Source organism: Peromyscus leucopus, chromosome 23 (genome assembly GCF_004664715.2).
Source record: "Peromyscus leucopus breed LL Stock chromosome 23, UCI_PerLeu_2.1, whole genome shotgun sequence".
NCBI lineage: Eukaryota > Metazoa > Chordata > Mammalia > Rodentia > Cricetidae > Peromyscus > Peromyscus leucopus.
This window is the reverse complement of record NC_051082.1, coordinates 28,396,110-28,420,873: the sequence shown is the minus strand read 5'-3', so window position 1 is coordinate 28,420,873 and position 24,764 is coordinate 28,396,110. Positions and strand designations below refer to the sequence as shown.

The window sequence follows — 24,764 nt, the reverse complement described above, 5'->3', positions numbered from 1 at the left end:
TTTATTCCTTTGAGACAGGGTCTCACATTGAACCTCGAGCTGGGCTGGAAGCCAGTAAGTCTCAGCCTCCCAACCGCGCTCGGGTTACAGGAGTGTGACCACACCTGGCTTTTTACATGGATTCTGGGGATTTGAACTCAGGTCCTCATACTTGTGTGGCAGACACTGTAACTCACCGAGCCGTCTCCCCAGCCCCTTGGCACACTGTGTCACTGGCCGAGACGGCTCAAGTGGACGGTCTTGACCGGCATGGTTTGAAAATGAGCCCCTTACTTGCTGCACCTTCCTGACCCCTGAAGCCCCCGAACAATCACAATATACATTTATTTATACATGTATTCATATGGTGTCACAAGCTGCAGACACCTCTGTCCCCTTGGGTCCAGCTGTAAGAGGCCACGCAAGCAGCCTCCACAGCTTCTGTTCCTGGGAGAGGCTGGAGTGCCAGATAAGGTGTGCCCAGAGCAGGCCATGGCTTCCAGGCACAGGGTGGAGTCTGGAAATGGTCTGTCCTGAGGTTATTAACTGGAGAGTGGTCTGACGGTCCTGGGGACACTTCCGCTGGGGACAGTGGGACAAGAAATGGTGACCACCAGGCCAGAGCTCCTACACGTAGGCGTTTTTGCCATATTTACCAAAGCTGATGTCGGTTTCATCCGAGGTGGCTTTGGGTACCACAACTGTAGAAGCCTTGTAGGGAAGGCCAGTCCTGTGGAATTAGGAGGAAGGCAGGGTCACAGGTGGTCACAGCACATTGTAGTCCTCAATCCAGGCCTCCACCCGTTTGTCCCCTCACCTGGTGACTGGGTCTTCCTTGGCGGCACAGCAGCAGGTGGAAAAGAGACAGATGCCACCCAGAATGGAGAGCAGGGAGGCACTCCAGCCCAAGTAGAGGGCGGGACCCAGCTCATACCTGGCGGAGTGGAAGAGGTAAGTGCCAGCCCAGAGGGGCTGGGCCGAGACCTACCCACCCCCTGTCCCCAAGGGCAGGGTCCCTCACTTACTTGGTTCCAACATACAAGGGGTTGAAGAAGTCAGTAGTGATGTTGATGGCGTACCAAGAGATAGCCACCATTCCGCAGGCCCCTGGAGGGAAGGAGGGAGGGTCGTCCTAAAGGCCCTTCCTGTAGCCACAGCCTCTCAAAGCAAGTGAGCTACGAGGAGTTTGAGGGACGGGACAGGATGTTCAAGAGTAACAGTTCCTTTCCCTGTTCCAGCCTGTGACCCAGACCTGTTCAAAGTGCAGCCTTCAGGCCACTTGAAGCCCAAGGTAGCTTACATTTTTTAAGACAAGCTCTTAGGAAGCCTAGGCTGGCCTTGAACTCACCACGTAGCCTGGCATGACCGTGATCCTGTTACCCCCACACAGAGTTTACTCAGTGCTGGGGATAGAATTTAGGGTTCTGTGCACACTAGACCTCAAATATACTGAGGGACTAGGATTGAAAGAAGATTCCCTGGGAGACAAGGAGGGTGGCCATGCCTAGGTAATAAAGATGGTGGACATTTAAGATGGCTGGCTTCTCCCTCCCTCCTGGATTTGAGACAGAAGCCTAGCAGCTTAAAACAAAGGCCTTGTGGACTCCTGTTTTCTCCTGCAGCGGTCGGTCGTGGATGGACTGACAGTTCAATGCTGGATCAGGACATGTTATGCAACAGCTGAGAGCCAATCAGCCATCCTGTCTGTCTTCAAACCGACCAACCCTGACGGAGAAAAGCTCTTCAGACTTAAAGGTCCCTCCTTCGAGAAGGCACTGGACTTTCGGCTTCTCAGTTCTCCCTCTGCTTTTCGGAGAGTCTTTCTCTGTGTGTCTGGTGCCTTTGTGTGCTTCCTCATCCCCAGTAAACGCCTTCCTTCAATGGCTGAATCTTCTGCTGTGTTCAAGGTTTCTCATCTGCGACCTGTCCAGCTTGAGGGCTTTCTCTGCCTCTTAATTCTTTAACTGGCAGAGAAAATGAATCTGATCATGACCCCTAGATGGTAACCATACCCATCTTGAAAGCCAGCTGTCCAGACAGTCTTTCCTACCCACTGACATCCCTGTGGGTTATCACTCCTCACTGCCACACTGGCTAAGGGACCTTTCCAAACCTTCAGATCTAGAAAATGGGAAATACCTGCCCTGTTAGGATTTTTAAAATGACTGTTGTTCTTAGTTTGTTATTTGTGCGTGGTGTATGTGTGTGAGTGCAGATGCTCATGTGGTAGTCCAAGGATAACTTTCAGAAGTTGGTTCTTCCCATCTACCCCTGGATCAGTCTTGGGTCAGCACTCACCAGCCCTGCATGGTTTATTGTGAAGGAACGTGTGCAGAAATGTAATAAGCTGGACAGTAATAGGCCATCTGTAGCATTGTTACTGTGTGTGTGTGTGTGTGTGTGTGTGTGTGTGTGTGTGTGTGTGTGTGTGACTGACTCTGCTCCCTCCCAGTTGTAATGACCTCTCAGGCCTGGCTGGGATTTGGCTCAGCATTGAGCAGGGCAAGCCCTACTCTTGGACACTGGGTTGTGGTCTAGAGATTTGCAGAGTACAGACAGGGTGGGGAGAGGGGAGAGAATGAGTGAGAGAGGGCAGGGGCCAACCCAAGGGAAGGTGAGGCAAGCCCTGAGAACAGGAGATGAGGACAGAGAAGGCAGGGGCTGTGGTGAGGGCCTCCCCCACCCACGCATCCCCTTTCTCCCCCATTACCAGCGAGTATGTGGAGGGCCCCTGCAATGGCCAGTATCTTGGCCTTTCTGGAGAGATCGATGTTCCCCACGTTGGTGCAGCGCAGCCCCACCATGCCTAGGAAGAGGCCCAGGAAGCCCAGGAGGATGGCGGTGATCATGAGGGCGCGGCAGCCCTGGACGTACCCTGGGGAGCGTGCAGGGGTGAAGCAGTCAGCCCTTTCCTTCCACGCACCTCCATCCTCAGAAGGCATGCTTTCCTCCTGGTCTCCTGCACCTAAAACTCCTAGCAACTCCCCCTTCAGGGTCCACGTCAACCTCCCTCCTTATCCCTTTTGTTCAGTCTTGGCTCCCTCGCCCTGCACCCCCTCTTTCCCCACTGGGGTGCCACTGTTGAGACCTAAAGAAAAGACCAGGCCTCATGTGGCCAGGTTGGCTCATACTTGTTAAGCAGCCGAGGGCGACCTTAAGCATCTGATCTTTCGCCGCCCAGTGTTGGCATGACAGGTACACACCACCAGGCCTGGTTTATGTGGTGCTGAGGATGCAGCCCAGGTGTGGGCAAAATTCCTTCCCTGGGGGAATGTCATCAACATCTACCCCTTCTTCTTGAGGTCCCAAGAACAAACCAAAGTGGGATTCCACCAAATATCGCCATGGGGGAACCAGGAGTGTGCCGGCTGCCTCACAGAGAGCATGGGTGAGCATTCACTGGCAGAGGCATGGCTGACCCCAAAGGAGCCACAACAGGAAGTCTTCACCCAGCACGGACCATGGCTCCCATGGGCACATAAATGAAGCTCCGTTTCCTAGTCTCTGCTCAGCCTGTGTAGTCTAGCCTCTCCCTGGGATCCCAGGCCACACGCAGTCAAGGCAGAATTGTAAACAAATGGTTGGGAGGGGTGGGTGGCTGGGAGGTTGGGGTGAGGGTTCAATGACTCTTCCCATCCTCTCCTTTTCTAAGAGAATGTCAACAGTCCACAGCCTGCCTCTGATGGACTCTAGCAAGCAGGGCTACCTGATCTCACCAGAGCATCCGGCACGCTAGGCCAACACTCTACAAACTGAGTTACATCCTCTGCCTGTTTTTGTTTTTATTTTATTTTATTTTATTTTATTTTATTTTTTGAGACAAGGTCTCACATAAACCAGATGGCGTCAGACTTGCTATGTTGCCAAGGATGATCTTGAGGTAACTTTTGATCCTCCTGCCTCAGCCTCTGGCTTGCTGGGATTACAGGCATGTGCCACCCTACCCAACACCAAGGACATGGTTGGAGCGGAGTTTCTCCTGGAGTAACCAGCAGGGGGCAGCAGTGACTCAGGGCAGAGGGTCGAGGGCCTGGGTTGTTGGGGGGTGGGGAGACGGGAAACCTGGGCCTAGGAGCCCATCCAGTCAGCTCAGCCCATAATCTTTTGGTGACTCAGTTTCCCTTTTCTCAGGGATGAGGGAAGCTGCTGGCCCCTCCTGTTTTTGACGGTTGCCAAGCGCTCTCAGGGACCTTGTACCCCTCTCCCGGGTGGGGCGCGTGGCACTGAGTTGAAAGCAGAGGGCTTGGGTCTCTGCCAGGAAGAGATGAAGTAGCTTGGAGTTAAGACGTATGGAGGAGGGACAAAGTTCTCTGGGAGGACATAGGACTCCCGGCCACACCTTCTAGAAAATTCCCCGCCAATCCTTTTTTTATTTTATTTTATTATTTTATTTTTTTTTTTATTTTTCAAGACAGGATTTCTCTGTGAAATAGTCCTGGCTGTCCTGGAACTCGCTCTGTAGACCAGGCTGGCCTTGATCTCACAGAGATCCGCCTGCCTCTGCCTCCTGAGTGTTGGGATTAAAGGTGTGCACCACCACCGCCTGGCTCCCCACCAATTCTTAATGTTCAGACAATGCTGATGGACAAAGGAAAGGCAACTGAAGGGCCAACAGGTATGTAGATCCATTGGTGGAACCGTGGAGAGGTGGCACAGGTGTGAGGTCATTAACGATAGTCAGGCCTGGCTGGGTGACTATGTCGGAAATCACCGCAGCACTCAAGAGCGTGAGACAAGAGGGCTGCAAGCTCAGGGCCAGCCTGGGCATCTCAGCAAGACCGTCTCAAAATGAAAAATAAAAAGAGGGCTGGGGTGGTAGAGCCTGCTAGAATCAGTGAGTGGTGTGGCTCATGTAGACTCCTGCCTAGAATCCCCCAGTGAGGGCTGGGGTGTGACTCAGTGGTAGAGCACCTGCCTAGAATCCCCCAGTGAGGGGCAGAGTGTAGTTTAGTGCTTGTCTAGCATGCATATGGTCTTTGTTTAATCTCTAATACTGGCTGCAAAGAAAGATAGGATCCCCCTTGGGACTCAGCAGACCACAGAGGAATAAACTGGTCCTCAGCCCAGACAGTGAATTCAAATCATAGCTTCCTGTCCACTTCCTCTGCCTCTAGGCAGGTTGCTTAACTCTGCAGAGTGATCCAGCTTTGACAAAAATGAGGTTAACGATGTAAATATTTCTGAAAAGCATAAATGTACGTGGGAGGGGGGAGGAGGGGGAGGGGGGAATGTCCACATAAAAGGAGAACTGGATATTATGGTGCACACCTGTAATCCCGGGAGAGCTGATGCAGGAGGATGTTTGAGTTTAGGACCAGCCTAGGACCACATAGTGAGATCAGGAACCGGACTACATAGTGCAACACTATGCCTCAAAACACCACACACACACACACACACACACACACACACACACACACCAATCCAAACCAAAAAACCCGGAAGAGAGGTGACAGGAGCCCTGGAGGCCTGGGGACCTCAAGGCCCTCTACCCTCCACACCCGCAGCAAACTCCCAGGTGACTTTCCTCCAAACTCGCGTTCTCTTGCAGGCAGAGTGGTGACACCATGTAAGGCCCCTCTTAGGTGGCCAGGCTCACAGCAAAATGGCCTCTGCACACCAGAGATGCAGCAGGCTGGCTGGGCACTGAGTTGCCCACATCTATGGTCCCTTCTTATTGCTCTGAGTCTGTGGTCCAGAACAGACCAGCCTTTCCAAAGGTTTGGGGTGGAACACAATCAGAGGTCCCGGAGGATGAAACCCTTGCCGACAGCTACCTCAGGAGATCACCCAGACACCACCACTGCTCAGGGCATCTTCCAGATTCTTGGGGCCATTGCACAGCGTTCACTTTCCCACCCTGGGCTGGTGTCGGAGTCTCCCACCCACTCATCACCTGCAGCTGGACGCCCAGAAAAGCGAGACCAGAACTTAGTGGCAGAACAACCAGGGAAGGTTGGTTCATGGTCACCGACTTTAGTCTTTGTAGCATGGGGGAGACTAGGAAGTCCAAATGGACTCCTTGGGGGAAATGATGGCCGGCGGAGCCAGGGAGGCTGTGCAGGAGAGCAAGAGACAGGCAATGCCGGCAGCAAAGAAGGGCCAGGGCCCAAGTTAGAGCTGCAGGCTGGAGCCATGTTAGGACCTTCAAACAAAACAACAACAAAACCCACACCCTGAGCCCCACATCCACAGGCACGTCCACATAACCACCTCTCCAGCATCCACTCAGACTTCCCAGGAGACTCTCCTCCAAAACAAGCCAGCTGTGTCCAGCCCCCCCCCCTCCCCCGAGTTCAGCAGGGTAGGTAGACCACAATCTGTGGCTGTCTAGAAGAGCTGCTGAGGCTGGCAGTCAATCAACCAAGATGGTGTCTCGTTCTCACCCCTGCCAACTGAGCAAACCCTCCCCAGAATAAAGCACTAAAGTAGACAGTCAACATCCCGTTCGTTCACGCCTGCACGTGTCGGGGCCTCATGACCACCTGCGCACGGGCACCATGATTACTCTTAGCTTGCAGATGGCCAAGACCAAATGTATTCCCTCATTCATCTGAGGCCTGGAGCTAGCCGAGGCCTGGCTTGCATCTGGAAGCTTGGCTTAGCTGGTAGAGGGTCGCATATTAGGGCAGAGAACCATGCGTCCCATCCCATTCGGGGTCATGCAGAACTCCTTGCTGCAGCGGCCCAGAACTGAGAGCTTCATCTGAACTTGTATCACGATGGTGCCCAGGGCCAGGCCAAAGGCAACCACATCCACCCTCTCCGCTTGGATATCTCCAGCCGGCCACCCACCCTCCCTCTGTCCCCTAGAGCTCCCTTCACCCCGTACCAGAGAGCGCCAGCATGGAAGGGAACTCCCAGCAGTTGGAGACTCCCATGGAGTCTGTGGCACAGCTGTACCACAGGTTCTCAAAGATGGTGTTGGTGGTGATGACGTTCCCGTGCACGGTGGACACTCTCCAGTAGCTGTTTGGGAGCGTCACTCCGAGCATCAGCAGTCCCAGGGCTGACATGAAGAAGCCGAAGGTCTCCACAGCTATAGACATGCTGGGGTGCAGGTGCCCCAAGGGGCTCGAGCCCCAGGGATCGGGATAGAGGTGGTACCTCCAGGTGAATTCTGGGGGCTTTTGGCCCCAAAGCGATGCTAAGGAAGACTGAGGAGGGAGAAGGCTGAAGGACAGCCTGTCCAGCTGCGATCCCGTCTGCCTTCTCCTGGAGCCCAGGTCTGATTGTCTCGGTCCAGTCTCTGGGACTCTCTGCTTCCTGGCAGGTCAGAGGAATGAGCCAAGCCTGCTCCGCTCGGCAGCTGTTGACTGTGATGGAGGGAATAAACGGGCCAAAAGTCCACCCCCTCCCCCGGCCTAGCCCGGGACTCCCCGCCCTAGGAGGGGGGAGGCTGGACTGACTAGGAGACTCAGGGATACAGCCAAGGAGCAGCCCCCAGGGATCCATTAGGAATCCAGGGGAAGTGGCCTGTCTCTGACTCAGCTGTCACCAGGGTCAGGGAATAAAATCAGAGGGACAAAGAGTTTTAGGAACTGAGAGACCAGAGTGTCAAGAGAGAAGAAAACTTCCAACAGGCCCACCAGAGGCTTCCATGATGGATTTAGAGACCTGAGAGCAGCCTAAGACACTGAAGACCCTGGGGTTGGGACACTTCAATCTCCGAGGACCATGAAGGTTGATTACGGGGTGACGGGAGTTCTGGAATCCCTCCAACTGGGTTCCCTCTAGACTCCAACATTATCAAAGGGCCCTGGGCTTGGGTTTTGGCTCTCAGCCTTGTTGACACAACATTATTGGCTTCTTAGGTTGTAATGGAAGTTGGGACCACAGATCACAGCTCCCGGCACACTCCTATTGCCCCAGCGGTTGGTAATTGCCCTGGATCTGAATGCCGCGAGGCTGAGGTGAGGCCACTAAATGCTACTTTCCTCCAAACTTCCTGAACTTGAATTGTCCCTCCCGGAGCTGACCTTTGACTCTATGGTATTGAGTTTGATCTGGTTGCCAAGGGGCCAGGGGCCCAGGGTTGAGGGATGGATCACAGGTCTAGGGCATGATTCTGGTTAATCTCTTTACCTATCCACTTAACTGGGAACTATCACCAGCTCCATTAATTAATTCTGATAAAGGGAAGCCTCTGGGTCCCCCACCCAACCCTGGCTGAGCATAATTTCTTTCTCAGCCACTTCTTGCTTGGCAAGTTGGCACCAGGATTACCTTCCCAGAATATGTGAGGCAGAGCTGTGCCCTCTGTCGCTCCCCATCCCCACCTTTTCTGGCATCAGGCTCCTCCGGGCTCCCCTCAGGTACCTCCTCCCAACCCCTAGCAAGCCTGGCAGGGGCTGTGGAATGAGAAGTATGCAGAGAAGCCAAACAGGCCCACGCACAGCCTGGCACAGGGGGCGTGGGGTGAGATCTGTGAGATCTCTGCCTCCCATCCCACAGGCTGGGATTGGGGAATCGTGTGCCCAGCAGCCCCCAGGGCCCCGGCCATCTTCACAGGGCTTCCTCTCTCTACGTCATCCATCCATGTCCCCCCTAAGGAGAAGGACTGGGTAGAGGAAGGGGAGGGGGCAGGAAGACAAAGGGAGGGAAGGGCGGAGGTTTTCGGAGGAAGCCCAGTGGGGGCCCCCTGCAGTGGAAAACTCCCAGGCAGCTTAGTGGGTCAGAGGAGACCACAGTCGTAAATCCCAGGCCGCTGCTCCCTCTAATGTTTGCTGTTCTCTTCCAGGATTCTGGGGCGATGGAAAAGCCAGGTCCTCCTAGCCCTGTTCCTGCCTCGAGGATTCAGGATAGGGGAGGAAGGAAGGGTGTGGGCTGGGATGCCGGCGAAGGAGCCTGGAGGGGGGCAGTGGGGGCCACAGTGCACCCAGCGAACCTGCCCCTCCCTCAGCAGTCGCTCAGACACAGAGGTTCCCAAGCCACAGCCCAATTTTATTTACACTCATCACAAAGCATGACTTAGGGCTAACAACAGGTGTCGGGATGGGAGGCTGAAGGTCAGGAGGAGACTGTGGAGTGGATGACGAGGGTTGGGGAAGACAAGGCAAGGCCATGGTGAGGAAGGATGGACAGGACCCTCTTCCAGTGTCCCCAGGCTCCCAGGTGCGCCAGGGCAGAGAGCGGGTGAGGCTGTCTTCAGGATTTGGACTTGGAGACAGCTAGTCCAATGAGTCCAGCCAGTCCTGCCACACCCAGGGCCATGCCACCAACAATGGCCATGCCTACTAGTCCATCTGGAAAGGAAAGAGGGGGCCGTGAGCAGATCAGTCCTGCCCCGGGGCCCCTGACCACACTCCCCTCCACAGAAGAGGGGCACCTGTACCCAGAGTCTGGGGGCTGGGACTCCAAGGCTACAGAGACCCTCGGGAGGTAGGTGTGGTCAAGGACTATGTAGGGGTGTTCCCAAGGGCCCCGGGCATGAGGGACGAGAGGCCTGTCACCTTTCTTCATGGCCTTGTCAATGAGGCGCTCCAGCTCCTTGGCCTGGTTGTTCTGGGGCTCAGTCTGCAGCAGCCCTCGCACATACTTCAAAGCCTTCTCGTATTCCTGTAGTCAGGGGGGACACCTCACACCGTACACCCTTCAGGACGCTCCCCTTGCTAGCTCCCACCCAGGGGTGTCCTTCTCTGGCCCCGGCTCAGGCTCATCCTTTCCTCCTCCTCCTCCTCCATTCCTGCTACAGCCCCACCCCACAGAGTAGAGTCCACAAACAGCCCAGCTGTGGGGGGTGATAAGCTAGTGGAGATAACAGCTACAGGCACGGGGCTGCACCCCAATCCTGACGTCACCACGGTCCCCACACCCTGATACTCCCTCATCTTCCCTTAGAGTCTGTCCCGGAATTACTCTACACCATGCACTCACACCGCCCCAGCCCCTGCCCTCTGCGGTTCCTGCGGGCCAGGGCTGTCTGGGGGAATGTGCAGGGCAGAAGAGCTCTGCACCTCACCTTGAGACGGTAGTTGCCCACTGCCAGGTAGAAGACATAATCCCGCTGCTCCTCTTTGCTCCCCTTGGGCAACAGCTCTGCACGGGGGAGGGGGAGGAGAAGATGGATGCTCTCTTTTTAAGTTTATATTTATTTTATGTGCACTGGTGTGTTGCCTGCATGTTATGTCTGTGTGAGGGTGCTGGGATCCTCTGGACCCCGAGTTATAGGCAGTTGTGAGCTGCCACGTGGGTGCTGGGAATTGATCCCAAATCCTCTGGAAGAGCAGCCTGTGCTCTTAACTGCTGAGCCATCTCTCCAGCCCCTGGATTCTCTTTTAACACTGTGTCCCACAGGTCCTGCCATGCTGACTCACTCCACGATCAGGGGAAGCCACTGTCCTAGACCTCCATTACCATTTTCTACCACTCTTAGCTTTCTAGTTACAGTCCTGAGCAGCGTGAGCCCGCCAGATACCCGCGGCGGATGCGGGGATTCCAGTCCACACTGATGGATGCATCCCTATGGGCTAGCTATGGGTGTCACTGCAAGGTCACCCCCTGCCTCACATTCGCAGCCCCTCCTTTATGTCATCTAGCCAAGGACGACCAGAACTTCTTTCTAATCCTCCTGCTACCACCTCCTGAGTGGTACAGACCACGCCTGGTTTATGCCGTGTAGGAGTCGAAGGGAACCAGCGTTTCATACATAGTAGACAGGTACCCTGCTGACTGGGCTTTTTTCCCCTTTCCCTGAGACGGGCTTTCTCTGTGGATCCCTGGATGTCCTGGAACTCCCTCTATAGACCAGCCTAGCCTTGAACCCAGAGATCCACCTGCCTCTGCCTCCCAAGTGCTGGGATTAAAGACCTGCACCACCACAACACACCCGCTTCTCCTTTAACTCAACTTTCCTGAGTGACCCTCACCTGAAATTTTTTCATTTTTTCTGTATGTGTCTATGTGTGATAGGAGTTAAGATGGGGACTCATAGCTGAGATGGCTCAGTGGTTAAGAGCACCAGCTGTTCTTCCAGAGGATCAGGGTTCAATTCCCAGCACCCACACGGGAGCTCACAACTGTCCACAATTCCATTTCCAGGGGATCTGACACCTCACATCAATGCACATAAAATAAAAAAAAATTAAAAAATAGCCGGGCAGTGGTGGTGGTGGTGGTGGCAGCGGCAGCAGCAGCAGCATATGCACGCCTTTAATCCCAGCACTTGGGAGGCAGAGTCAGTGGATCTCTGTGAGTTCAAGGCCAGCCTGGTCTACAGAGGGAGATCCAGGACAGGCACCAAAACTACACAGAGAAACCCGGTCTAAAAAAAAAAGACAGGGACTCACTATGTAGCCCAAGCTGGTTTCAAACTCCCGATCGGTGCCTGAGCCTGAGTGCTGGCGTTACTGGTGTGTGCAGCCACACCGTGCCGCTAAGAAGGTGTCCTGCGTTGGGACCTTCGCGGTGTCTGTACTGCGCCCCCAGTGAGACTCACATGCCCCGAGACCACGTCTACTGTCGTGTCCCACTACACCAGAAACCTGAAAAATCGGCACCGATCAGAGTCCAGGGACAGTGTTCGCTTTTACAGGGACCCCGGAGCTCCCGGCACACCTCGACTCCTAGCACTAAGATGGCTGAAGCAGAAGTCGGAAGTCGGGGCTCCCTGAGCTATACAGAGACCCTGAGTCAAACTCAAAAACAACTAAACGACATAGGCATGTTCTGTCAGTACAACACTGTCCCTTGATGACCTCTGAGATTCTCAAAGATGCCCCTCAGATTCCAATCCACAGATGTAAAGGCCCTGATATAAAATTAAATAGTATTCGCATAGATAACTAGTTGTATTCGCCAAGGACGCTTTTTTGAGACAGGGAACTCAGGTAGCCCAGGCTGACCTCGAATTTGATCAGTATGTAGCTGACTCTGGTCTTGAACTTCCTGCCTTCATCTCTGCAGTCAATGCTCTACTACTGAACTATGTCCCCATGCCTCCACCTTCCGAGTCCTGGGATCACATGTCCCCAATACCACTAGCCCCTCAGATATTTCACATCTCTAAAACTTTCTAAATTACTGTTACCCAATACAATGTAAATGCTATATTAACAGCAATTAATAACTGAACAAGAAATGTTTTGTGGACACTGTGGGTGTGGTACATATGGAAACTTGTGTGCGGATGCACGCAGAGGCCTGGCCAGAGGCACTCTCTGCCCACTCCCTGGAGAAAGGGTCTCCCACTGAACCCGGGGCAAAGATGGCAGAAGCAATCCCCCCCTCCCCCCAGCAGCACTTCATTCCTATTCTCTATATACAGGTGTTTGTGGCCACACTCAGCTTTTCCGACGGGTGCTAAGGATTTGAACTCAGGTCCTCACACCTGCACAGGAAGCACTCTGAGTCATCTCCCCAGCCTGAGAACATGTATTTTTTTCCCACTTGAATGAATGTTCGGATGTTGAAATTGGGGATATAGAGAATCAACCAAGTCCTTTGCTGCTGTGAATTTACTGGTGGCTACTGGGTTAGTTATGAGGTGAGGAGGGCTGAAAAGGGTCCTGGGCGGGGGAGGTCAAGGGGACCCAGCGCCTTACCCTCCAGGAGCAAGATGCCTTTTCGGATGTCGTCATTGTACTTGCTTCGCACCAGGCACCAGGCATACTCAAACTGCGTGCTTTTGGAAACAGAGCCAGCTGCCTGCTCAGACTGAAATTTCCTTTCAAAATTCTGTCGTCAGAGAAAAGAAGAATCAGTTAGGAACAAAGGGTGTCCTCCAGCTGAACTTGGTGTCTGAGTGCCCGTGAGACCACACTTTCCCGTCCACCGTGGCCTTGGCACCCAGGCTCTGTGCCCTCCCCTCACGAGGCCGCTGCACCCAGCCCCTAGTGGTACCAAGAGGAGATGCCACCTGGTGGCAGCTGCGGGCACTGCTCCCAGACCAGCTGACCCCAAGTAGCTGAACAGTAAACATACTGTCCCAGCAGATAAATGACCTTCTTCGCGGACTTCGCTTAAGGCTGCTGGTCCCGTCCCACCTACTCTTTTGAGCCTGGATCTGCCTTACCTTAATTCTAGAAAAGGAAAGAAAATACTGCTACAAGGATGCGGGTTAACATGCAGCGAACCATGCCGGACTCAACACTAGCAAAAGCTTACGCCGGTGACTATGCTACCTCATCCCTCGCACGAGAACCCCAAATTCCCAACTCTGCATCACACTTAAGCGCCCCCGCAAGACTCCAGGCCTCAGGTTTGAGGTGCCGAAACCCTGGAAACTACAACTCCCATCAGGCCAAGGGATAAAGCGCAGGTTCCCGCAAGAGCAGGACACCGCAGAGGCTGCTGGGAGCCGTAGTTCGGCTTCCCCAGCAAGCCTAAGCCGGCAGTATTCGGCCTTGGTCAGCTCTCCTCCGGAACTGTCCTTTCCGATTCTGCCCTCCTCCTTCCTCTGGCCCGGGCCTCACCTTCAGATCCTCCACAGACACCAGCTCGTTCAGCACAGCCTCCATGTCCACCGCCCCTGCAAGTCTCGCACTAAGGTCTCTACTGGGCCACGGTCTCCATGGTCCAGTGGCAGGGGCGGAGAGGCACTTCCGGCACCGGCTTGTGGAGGCCCCGCCCCTTCCTCCTGTGTCTGGGGCCGGAGGTGGCGCCTATGCTGGGGTCCCCTGTCGTTTTGTGGACTTCCCCTGGGGCGTAGCTAGACCCTACCCGCTCCCTAGGATCACATTATCCTAGGGACCAGTCTGACAACCCTCACTGTGCCGGATGTGTAGAACCCTGTAGGCTTTTATCGTCATTGTTTGCAACAAAATCCTTACGGGCCTCGGCTTACACACTGCAAGATCATTCCCGGCATGATCACAGTGGACACTCTAATGAGAATATGAAGAAAGGCTGACGGGGCAAGGGAGACAGTTCGGGGGTTAAAGGCCCGTACTGCTCTTGCAGAGGAGCCAAGTTCCGTGCCAGTACCCACACTGGGTGGCTCCCAACTGAGATTCCAGCTCCAGGGGGATCCAGGGCCCTCTTCTGACCTCCCTGGCAGCTGCACTCCCGTGCATATGTCCTCACGCAGACACAGAGGCATACACATAATTAAAAATAAAACTTAAAAAAAAGAGAGAGAATTAGCCGGGCAGTGGTGGCGCACGCCTTTAGTCCCAGCACTTGGGAGGCAGAGGCAGGCGGATCTCTGTGAGTTCGAGGCCAGCCTGGGCTACCAAGTGAGTTCCAGGAAAGGCGAAAAGCTACACAGAGAAACCCTGTCTTGAAAAACCAAAAAGAGAAGTTACCCTTGCAGGATCAGATCTTTAAAATACAATTAGCCAAACCATCTTCTTGGTGTACCTGAGGATTATAGATAGGGTCATAGGTAATGACCCAAGGCGTTTAGTCTGAGGAGGAGCATGGGGCAAATGCTAACTTCTGGCAGTTTAGTATTAGGAGCAATAAGGGTGATGTCTTTGCACATTTCATCTTGACCTTTAGGCACACAATAGAATTTAAGGCTCAAGGACTCAACACACTTTTTTGTTGGTATGTTTTTTTTGAGACAGTGTCTTACTATGTTGCCCTGGCTGGCCTTGAACTCAGATCTGCCTGCCTCTGCCTCTGCCTCCAGTGCTGGGATCAAAGTTGTGTGCACCATACTCCGCATCCTGATGCATTTTTTGCTGAGTAAAATATGAAGAAAGTTATTACCAAAACCCTGTTTTTGGTGGCACAGTTTTTTTTCCCTCCCTCCCTTTCCTGTGTCCATGCTCCCGTGGAGACCCAAAGACAACCTTGGATATCACTCCCTAGGCGCCAGTCACCTGGCTTTGGTCTGTTTCTTTCACTGCCTTAGTCAGGGTTACTATTGTAACCTGTGATGAAACACCATGACCAAAACAATGTGGGGAGGAAAGGGTTTATTCGGCTTACACTTACATATCACAGTTCATCATCGAAGGCAGTCAAGACAAGAACTCAAATAGGTTGGGAACTTGGGAGGCAAGAGCTGATGCAGAAGCCATGGAGGGGTGCTGCTTACTGGTTTGCTTCCCCTGGCCTGCTCAGTCTGCTTTTTGTTTTTGTTTTGTTTTTGAGACAGGGTTTCTCTGTGTAGCTTTGGTGCCTGTCCTGGAACTCACTCTGTAGACCAGGCTGGCCTCGAACTCACAGAGATCCACCTGGCTCTGCCTCATGAGTGCTGGGATTAAAGGCGTGTGCCACCGCCGCTCAGCCAGCCTGCTTTCTTATACAACCCAAGACCACCAGACCAGGAATGGAATCAGTCACAATGGGCCCTCCCCCCCATCAATCACTAATAAAGAAAATGCCTTTCAGCTGGAGCTTACGGAGGCATTTTCTCAACTGAGGGTCACTCCTTTAGTAACTCTAGTTTGTGTGTCAAGTTGACAGTCTAGTCAGCACACGCAGTCCCCTGACCTATGATTCTGAAACCCCCGGTGATCACAGGTCCTCTGTGTCTACATGTAGTCCCTGTTACCCTGGCCCTTGCTTATTGGCTGATTCACCCATTCATGATTGACTATTTCCTACGTGCTGCTCACTGTTGAAGTATAAGGATTGGCACTGATAAAAATAAAACTCCTGTCCTCATGCATCTTACACTGGGGCGGGGGAGGCATAAAATAAATAAAAGCAGGGTTGGGAATGGTGGTGCATGCCTATAACCCTGGCACTTGGGAGGTGGAGGCAGGAGGATCAGTAAGTTTAAGGTCATCCTTGGTTACACAGCAAGTTCAAATCCAGTCTGGGCACATGAGGCTCTCTCGGGAGCCTGACAATTCAAGGCTTTCTCAGAGGCCTGGATAAAAGGACAAAGGGGATTTCAGTTCTGTGTCATTGTCCAATTTGTGAGGTCTGTGGCTGGGGCCTGTGCCTCGAAGGAGTGAAAACTGGGTGTATGGGAATCCTATTCTTCTCTTTGGGCTGTGGCTCTCAGTCCTTAAGCAGACGTACATGTCTGAGTTAGTCTGTGTTCTTTTTGCCCATATTGTCTGATTTAGCTCTCTGCTACTTTGGCCCATTCTCCCCTTACAAATACCGTAGAAGACGCTCCATTTCTTAATACACTTGCTTAGCAGAAGTCATCACCTTATGCAAGACCTCCCGGGCCCAGCTATCTGTCTTCTTTATTTCTCATCTCTAGTCTTGCCCCTTAGCACCCTTATTTCTGTGGGTTCAGGTCAAGACTCTGTCTTTAAAATATTTTTTAAAACATTTATTTTATTTTATTTTATTTTATGTGCATTGGTGTGAGGATCAGATCTCCTAGAACTGGAGTTACAGACAGTTGTGAGCTGCCATGTGGGTGCTGGGAACTGAATACGGGTCCTCTGGAAGAGCAGTCAGTGCCCTTAACCACTGAGCCACCTCGCCAGCCCCCCAGATCCTGTCTTTAAAAAAAATGAAAAAATGAGCTAGAGATGGCTTAGTAAAGAAAACAGTCTGGCCAGGTGTGATAATTGCAGGCCTTTAATCCCAGCACTCAGGAAGCAGAGGCAGGCGGATCTCTGTGAGTTTGAGGCCAGCCTGGGCTACAGAGTGAGTTCCAGGACAGCCAAGGCCATGTAGAGAGATCCTGCCTCAAAACACCAAAATAAATAAAGGAAAAAAGAAAACAGCCTGCTCTTCTTCCAGCAGATCTGAGTTCAGTTACCATTCTCAGGTCGGGTTGACGACCTCCTGTAACTCCAGGTCCCCTGGCCGCTGGGGCGCCTCCACACATACACACATAATTAAAAACACATCTTTTTTGAAATGAAAAACAAACAAAACCCAAAACATTGTGACAAAGTTTTACACACACACACACACACACACACACACACACACACACACACACACAAGGTTAGTAAGATCCCTGGTTTTTGGTGTTTTGAGGCAGGTTTTTTACTATGTAGCTCTGGCTGGTCTGGAATGGCCTACATAGCCCAGAATAACCATAAACTCTTAGAAATCTCCTAGGTGCTGGGATTAAAGGTGTGTGCTACCACACCCAGACAAGAACCCAGATGGGAGTCATGGGAACATCTTAATCCTGAATTCCTCAGATCTTAGGGGTGAGAACAATTTTCATTCTCATGGGGTGGATTTTGGTGGGTCCTGGATAGTTTCAGGACAGAGGCCGCTCAGAGAACACAGTTCAGATGAAAAGCTTGGGACTTTGTGTCTCACCCACACCTCTTTCATTAGGGGAGTGAAGCCTCTATAAAAGGCTCTCAAGTGCAGTCCAGAGCTCCTGGGCTGCTAATCACGTGGAATTATCATGAAGGCCATGCTGAGTTACCCTCTATCTCCACCCACAGCCCATGCACCTCTTCCAACTGGCCACTCCCGACTTGTACCTTTCCTAAGAAACCAGAGAAGGCAGGTGCCTCCCTGGGTCCCTTGGCTGTTACAGCTCTTCATCCACCCAGAAGCTAGAAATCTGAAAACGAGCCACTCAGAAGTGCAGGTGGTAACCTGGGGCTTGGAGGGTGTCTGAAGCAGGCAGTATCCTGAAGAACTGCGCTCTTTAACTTGGGGGATCAGATGTCAGCACTGAACTTTAAGACAGACCCCAAAATAGGTCCACAAGGTGGAGAATCTCTTGGGATCTAGAGGAGTCAGAACCCAAGTTGGTGTGAGATGTTTTGAGAGGAGAGAAATCGTTTTCTCGTTTAAATGGGGGCTGGGGCTGTAGCTGAGTGTGCAGGTGTCGCCCAGTAAGCGTGAGCCTGGGGCTTAACCACTAGCACCCAAAGATGGCTCAGTCAGAAAAGCTGCTTGCTGCCAAGGCTGATGACCTGAGTTTGCTCCCTGGGACCCATGTGGTGGAAAGAACCAACTTTCACCAAGTGGTCCTCTCGCCTCCACACTCAGACTATAACATGGCGAGTCCTCCACAAAAAATGGACAAATGTGGGGGGCAGGAAAGGAAAAGAAAACCACCACAAACAAAAACCAAACCCACACAGTAACCAAGGGAGTTGAAAGCATGATGAAAAGTTACAGGACAGGACCCAAGGAAAAGGAGGCTGCTGTAGGAACTCGGTGATGCTCGAAGAGGGCGCAGAACCCTGGGACAACGACACGAAGAATGAGCAACCAAGACAAACGGGGCAGTCCAGGCAGACAAAGGCAAGGGCAGACTGGGCCTGGTGGGTGTGATCCCCAGTCCTACTATAGCAGGAGCAGGTAAGAGGATCACAGGTTCAAGGCCCACCGGGCTTAACCAGTGACTTCAAGGCCAAGAGAACTTTAGTGAGAACACGTCTCAAAATAAAGAATAAAAGGAGTGTGTGTGTGTGTGTGTGTGTGTGTGTGTGTGTGTGTGTGGTTCAGTAGTTAAGAGGACTTTATTCTCTTGCAGAAGACCCAAATTTGGTTCCCAGCAACCACAATGATTCCAGGGGATGTGACAAACCCTTCTGGTCTCCAAGGACACCTGCACTCATGTGCACAGCACACACTCACACATACACACACACACACTAAAGATAAAATAATCTAATTAACTTATTTTATATGTATGAATGTACTGTTTGTATGTATATATGTACCGTGTGTATCAAGTGCCTTCAAAAGTCAGAAAGTGGGTCAGATCCCTCAAAACTGGAGTTATGGATGGTTGTGAGCTACCACGTGTGTGATGTGAACTGAACCTGGGTCCTCTGTAAGAGCAGCAAGTGATCTTGACTGTGGAGCCATGTAGTAGAATGTTATTGTAAGGTGTGTTACTGTTGTTGATGTTGCATTTGTTTAACTCTGAGAAGCTGTGATACTGTGCCTGTCTAAAACACCTGATGGTCTAATAAAGAGCTGAAAGGCCAATAGCAATGCAGGGGTGAGGATAGGTGGGGCTGGCCGGCAGAGAGAATAAATAGAGGGAGAAATCTGGGAGGGAAAGGGCTCCAGGGGCCAGCCACCCAGCTACACACACAGCAAGCCACGGAGCAGGAGTAAGATACAGAAGTAAGAGAACGGGAAAAACCCTGACGCAAAAGGTAGACAGGATAAGTTAAGGAAAGCTGGCTAGAAACTAAGCCAAGCCAAGGCCGGGCATTCATAAGCCTCAGTGTGTAATTTAGCTGGGTGGCAAGTCCCCCCAAAAAGAGAAAAATCCCCCAACAATAGAGCCATTTCTCCTGCCCTAAATAAAATAACTACAAAAGTAACAAACAAAAACAACTAAAGTCAGGTATGGTGGGGCATGTGTTTAATTCCAACACTGGAGAGGCAGAGGCAGGAGGATCTCTATGAGCTTGAGGCCAGCCTGGTGAATGCAGTGAGTTCCAGGCCAGCTAGAGCTAGATAGAAAGATCTTATCTCAAAAACAAATAAAAAGCCGGAGGACCGTAACTTGGTCATAGAGCATCTGCCTAGAATCCCCCAGTGAGGGGCTGGGGTGTGGCTCAGTGGTAGAGCCCCTGCCTAGAATCCCCCAGTGAGGGGCTGGGGTTGACTCAGTGGTAGAGCCCCTGCCTAGAATCCCCCAGTGAGGGGCTGGGGTGTGGCTCAGTGGTAGAGCCCCTGCCTAGAATCCCCCAGTGAGGGGCTGGGGTGTGGCTCAGTGGTAGAGCACCGGCCTAGAATCCCCCAGTGAAGGACTGGGGTGTGGCTCAGTGGTAGAACACCGGCCTAGAATCCCCCAGTGAAGGACGGGTGTGGCTCAGTGGTAGAGCCCCTGCCTAGCATTTGCAGCTGCCTTGGCTCTAGCCCTGGCACTGAACAAAAACAAGGACTTGAAGAAGTCTGACCAGCAGGGAGTTGGTGAAATTGTTGAGGAGACCAGGCTGACAAACAAGTCTTTGCCTTGGCAGACCAGTGAACACCCATTCAACTCCTCCTTGGGCTAGGCCCCTTGAGCCATAAGGGAACAGGTTCTCGAAAGTTACTGTTCTCATGTGTGTGTAGTGCACATGACAAGGGCCGTAACTCAATTATGGAGATCAGAGGACGTGCGTGTGAAGCGGGTTCTCTCCTTCTACCTTTCCGTGCTGGAGGGAGCTCAAACTAGGCATCAGGCCTGTTCAGCGAGTTCTTTACCTACTGGGCATCTCTCCAGCCCCAGACCTGGGAGTTTTAACCTCAGTCAGAGGACTGAGCCTTAAAGGAGGTCTTCGTCCTCTTCCTCCATTCTCCCCCTCCCTTTTTCTCTCCCTTCCCAGTCTCTAGCTCAGGCTGGCCTCAGACTCACTAAGTAGCCGAGGATAACCCTGAAGGCCTGATCTTCCTGCCGCCACCTCTCGAGTACCGGCATTACAGGTGCGGTACCAACACTTGGTCTATGTGGTGCTGGGCAGTGAACTTGGGATTTCACACTTGCTAAGTTGGCACTCTAAGGACTGAGCTACACGCCCCCCCCCCCCCACTCCCAGCAGAACCCTTTTCTACTTGCTTTGAACCGAAGCTGCCTTCAATTCCACACCAGGTTCCCACCGCCACTTCAGATGAGGAGAGACAGAACGGGCTGTGCTTACGGCCAGACAGGAGAGAGAGTGCACAGCTCCTCACGTACAGTTTAATTACTCCTCTACAACTAAATGTAGGCCTCAGTCTCTATTTTTTTTTCTTTTCCTTTTTCAGACAGGGTCTCACTATGTAGCCCTGGCTGCCCTAGAACTTGCTACGTAGCCCAGGTTGGTCTCGAATTCACAGAGATCCACCCGCCTTTGCCTCCCTAGGATTAAAGGATTATGCCACCATGTCCGGCAAGTGTGTATGTGTGTGTGTATGTGTGTGTGTGTGTGTGTGTGTGTGTGTGTGTGTGCGCGCGCAGTGTCCGTGATGATGTCCATGTGGAGGTCAGAGGAAAACCTGCAGGACCCAGCTCTCTCCTTCCACCATGTGGTCTCGGGGATCCAACTCAAGCTGCCAGGCTGGGTGGCGAGCACCTTGACCCGCCTGCCCCAGTTAGGTTGCTGACCATGACCAAAGCAATTTACGGAGGACGGGTTTCCTTGACTTACCCACCCCAAACACTGCCCATTACTGGGGGAAAGCAGGGCAGGAACCTGCAGGCAGGAGCTGATGCAGAGGCCAGGGAGGGGAGCTGCCCACTGGCTTGCTCCCCATGGCTCGCTCAGCCTGCTTCCTTACAGAACCCGGGACCACCAGCCCAGGGGTGGCTCCTTCCACAGAGGGCTGGGCGCTCCCACATCAAAGTCCAAGAAGATGCCCACAGACTTGCTACATGCCAATCTGACGGAGCCATTTTCCCAGATGACCCTGGCTTGCGTCAAGGTGGCAAAGAACTAACACGCACACCACTCAGCCGTCTGGCCAGTTCCTGTGTTTGTAATGACTTGCTCACTGCCGCTAATGAGTGTGGTGGTAATCTAATTGAACTGAAATGTGATTTTGATTGTATGTTAATAAATAAAGTTGCCCGGGGGTCAGAGCTATTAGAGCCATAGACAGAGTGTGGCGGTGGTGGCACACGCCTTTAATCCCATAAGATCTCTGTGTGTTCAGGGATACAGCCAGCATTGGAGACATATGCCTTTAAGACCTGGAGGGCTGTACATACAGTGACGAGGCAGTCACGTGTTTGGGTTTACAACCAATGAGAAGGCAGAACAAAATACTATAAAAAGACGGACAGACAGGATATAGCTCTCTTTCGGGAAGCTGGGACACCGCAGGCGGAAGGGTGAGATTTTAGCTCTGAGCTCTGACCTCTCGGCTTTCTCTTTTACATTGGTTGTGTTTCTTATTTAATAAGACTGTTGGTTACAGCTACAAATGAGGGGCTCCACCTTAATCCGCAGAGGAAGTAGGAAGGCACAGTGCAGGTTAATTCGAAACCCCGAACGGGTGAACCACCACCAGCACCTTCAACCCCAGTTCTCCTGAAACCGTAAATCTGATTTCATCCTCACTGCCAGGGGCTCTGTTTGCTCTGTGCTATTTTTCAGTGTGTAATCAGTCACTTGGGTTGATGATGGGATGAATCCTGGTCTCCTGCCTTGGCCTGGGAGGTACAAAAGGGCAGGATCTACGTCTGTCTGCTCTTACGGAACCCAGTTCAGCACTGAACCTAGTAGGCACTCAAGTCATAATTACTGAGGAAACAAATTCTTGCCATTACTCACTTTAAAAACAATTATTTTTCATTTTGTGTGTATGGGTGTTTTGCCTGCATGTATGTATGTGTACTGCATACAGGCCTGATGCCCTTGGAGGTCAGAACAGTGTTGGATCCCTTGAACTAGAGTTCTGGATGGACTCTATGTGGATCACTATGTTGGGTGCTGGGAATTGAGCTTGGGCCTTCTGCAAGAGCAACAAGTGCCCTTAACCTATGAGCCAACTCTCCATCCCCTCATTTGAAAAATTATTATTTGTGCATGCGTGCATGCGTGCGTGCGTGCGTGCGCGCGCGGCATGTGGAAGCAGAAGCTGACATCCAATCTCTTCCACTTTTTGCCCCCAACCTTACCTTACTAGACCGGTCTCCCTCACTGAACCCAGGGGGACCCACTAGACTGGCTAGTTTGCCTGGATCCACCCATCTCTCCTGCTCTCCCCACAGATGTGCCCATTCACATCTGGATTTTATGTGGGTGCTGAGGATCTAAACTCAGGTCATCAGCTTGACAGGAAGTGCCTTTATGGACAGAGACATTTCACCTGCCTCCCATGTATATGTATGTACACACACACACACACACACACACACACACACACACAAGCACACACGGGAGGCAGGGTCCCAATAGGCCAGGTTAGCTTTGAAGTCCTGTTTGTACTGCCTCCACTTTCCAAGTTGGGATTATAGGCATGCCCATCTTCATTATTAACTTTCTAGAAAGTTAACATACAGTAACACAATATAATGTGGCTAGGGAATACGCTCTGGGAAAACGTTCAACGAAAGGAGAAGCAGCGGAAAAGTCAGGCTCAAAGATATCCATCTTGTATCACCTCCGAGGGAAACCACAGGGACCGGTTTTATTAAACGATGCTACAGAGGCCTTAAACAACACGAGCATATTGGCTTCGGACCTGTAGATGGGGATATTCAAAGAAAACCAAAACATTTTCCGACCCTGGCATGGGCGTGGGCAGAAAGGGCAGGGGCAATGAAGATCGGTGAGACTAAAGGTCGGGATTCTGGGCTCTGGGCCCCTCCCTGGAGCCCATCGGAGCCCGTTGGCAGGGGTTTGCTCAGGAGTGCCCAGGAAACCCTCCTGACCAGGACTCCGCTTCTGATGCTCTTCCAGCCTCCGGTTACTTTGCCTCCACTTCTCAGTGGCTCTGGCTGTGCGGTAATTTAAGGTGTATTATCGAGAACAAATCCACTCAGACGCTATTTCTTAAGCGGCTACTAACTACATGCCAGGCATTCTTCTCAGTGCTAGGTGGGAGAACAGAACCCTGGTTCTCATGGAAGTTACACCGTAGTGGAAGAGCCCGGAGAGCTAACATATACACATTATATAACTAGGCCGTTCCTGCTTCCAGCCGGTCCACACAGTCCAACCCAGCCTGGCACCCCTGCATTTCATGGTCACGTTATGGGGAAAATGTCCTTATTAAAACGCCATCTACAGTCAAGAGTGGTGGTGGTGCATGCCTATGACCCTAGCTAGCACTTGGGAGGCTGAGGCAGGGGGATTCTTGAGGCTGGGCTACATGGCAAGACCTTGTCTCAAAAAAATTAAATAATAATAATAATAATAAAATACTACTCATGACAGTGTTTGAACGTCCCAACCCTCAGGATCGACCCCACTTACCCGCGCGGTCTCACCTCTGGGCATCCACGGACCCTGCACCCGAGGATGATCCCAGGACAGCCTCCTTGGGTTTTATCCGTAGCGATCTATCAGAGTCCTCCATCCTGCACCGCACCAGGGCTCGGCCCGGGCTGCTCTCTGCAGGCACTCTGGGGTCCTTACCACGCGGCCCTGCAACCCCTCCATGCGACAGCCACTCTGCCGGTTCTTCTTTTCGTGAAATGACAGCCACCTGAGGACAGCCTCAGGGCAGGAGTTAGGCGGGCGTTACCGGAAGCACGCTCGGGGCCCCTCTGGAAGTCCGAACTTCCGGGTTGGCGCCCCCGCAGGGGCTGTTCTAGGAAGCCGGCTCGGTGACCTGGAGGACCGGGAGCTGCTCCTTTGGGAAGAGGGAGTCATTGCGTCTGCGCAGTAGCTGCCCTCCGCAAGGAGGCGGGGCCAAGGGCGGAGAGAGAGGGCCGCCCGGGCCAGTGAGCGCGCACGCTGCTCCACCAGGGGGCGGGGCGCCGCGAGGAGGGCGGGGCGCGACCTGATTCTGGAAAGAGGGTCTCTCCATTTATCAGATTTTTTAAAAAAACATTTATTTATTTATTATGCATACAATGTTCTACATGCATGTATGTCTACATGCATGTTCTGTCTGCATGTATGTCCAGGTGTTTGTGAGCCACCATGTGGTTGCTGGGAATTGAACTCAGGACCTCTGGAAGAGCAGCCTGTGCTCTTAACCACTGAGCCATCTCTACAGCCCGTGTTGCATTCTTTTATGTTGCGTTTGTTTAATTCTGTGAAGCTGTGTACTTTGCCTGTCTAAAAACACCTGATGGTCTAATAAAGAGCTGAATGGCCAATAGCTAGGCGGGAGAAATAGGTGGGGCTGGCAGGCAGAGAGAATGAACACAAGGAGAAATCTAGGCTGAAGGAGAAGGAAGAGAAGAAGAGAGAGAGAGGGAGGAGGGCACCAGGGGCCAGTCACCAGCCACACAACCAGCCATGGAGGAAGAAGGAAAGAAGAAAGATAAAATGCCCAGAGGCAAAAGATAGTTAAAGAGAAATGAGATAATTTAAGTTAGAAAACCTGGCCAGAAACAAGCCAAGCTA

At 52.4% G+C, this 24,764-nt stretch overlaps 2 protein-coding genes across 3 annotated transcripts in view; both read right to left on the bottom strand.

Annotated features, from left to right (window-relative positions):
* Cldn15 (claudin 15) overlaps positions 1-8,810 on the bottom strand; it is a 9,196-nt gene extending 386 nt beyond the window's left edge. The window contains exons 1-5 of the mRNA XM_028894421.2: positions 6,812-8,810; positions 2,690-2,854; positions 1,005-1,086; positions 797-913; positions 1-709 (exon numbers count right to left, since the gene is read on the bottom strand). The exon at positions 1-709 is cut by the window's left edge and continues 386 nt beyond it. Coding sequence (XP_028750254.1) covers positions 607-709; positions 797-913; positions 1,005-1,086; positions 2,690-2,854; positions 6,812-7,028 — 684 coding nt within the window. The 5' untranslated portion in view covers positions 7,029-8,810 and the 3' untranslated portion in view covers positions 1-606. The remainder of the gene's footprint in view (positions 710-796; positions 914-1,004; positions 1,087-2,689; positions 2,855-6,811) is intronic.
* Positions 8,811-8,901: 91 nt separating this feature from the next.
* On the bottom strand, positions 8,902-23,909 carry Fis1 (fission, mitochondrial 1). 2 transcript variants are annotated; one of them, XM_028894423.2, is made up of 5 exons: positions 23,664-23,909; positions 12,522-12,654; positions 9,941-10,017; positions 9,432-9,537; positions 8,902-9,224 (listed from the first exon to the last, which is right to left on the bottom strand). In XM_028894423.2, the coding sequence occupies exons 1-5, from the start codon at positions 23,685-23,687 to the stop codon at positions 9,127-9,129; spliced, it is 438 nt and encodes a 145-aa protein (XP_028750256.1). In that variant the 5' UTR covers positions 23,688-23,909; the 3' UTR covers positions 8,902-9,126. The 2 variants fall into 2 exon arrangements, with proteins under 2 accessions (XP_028750256.1, XP_028750255.1); XM_028894422.2 differs by lacking the exon at positions 23,664-23,909 and adding an exon at positions 13,392-13,544.
* Between the last annotated feature and the right edge of the window lie 855 nt (positions 23,910-24,764).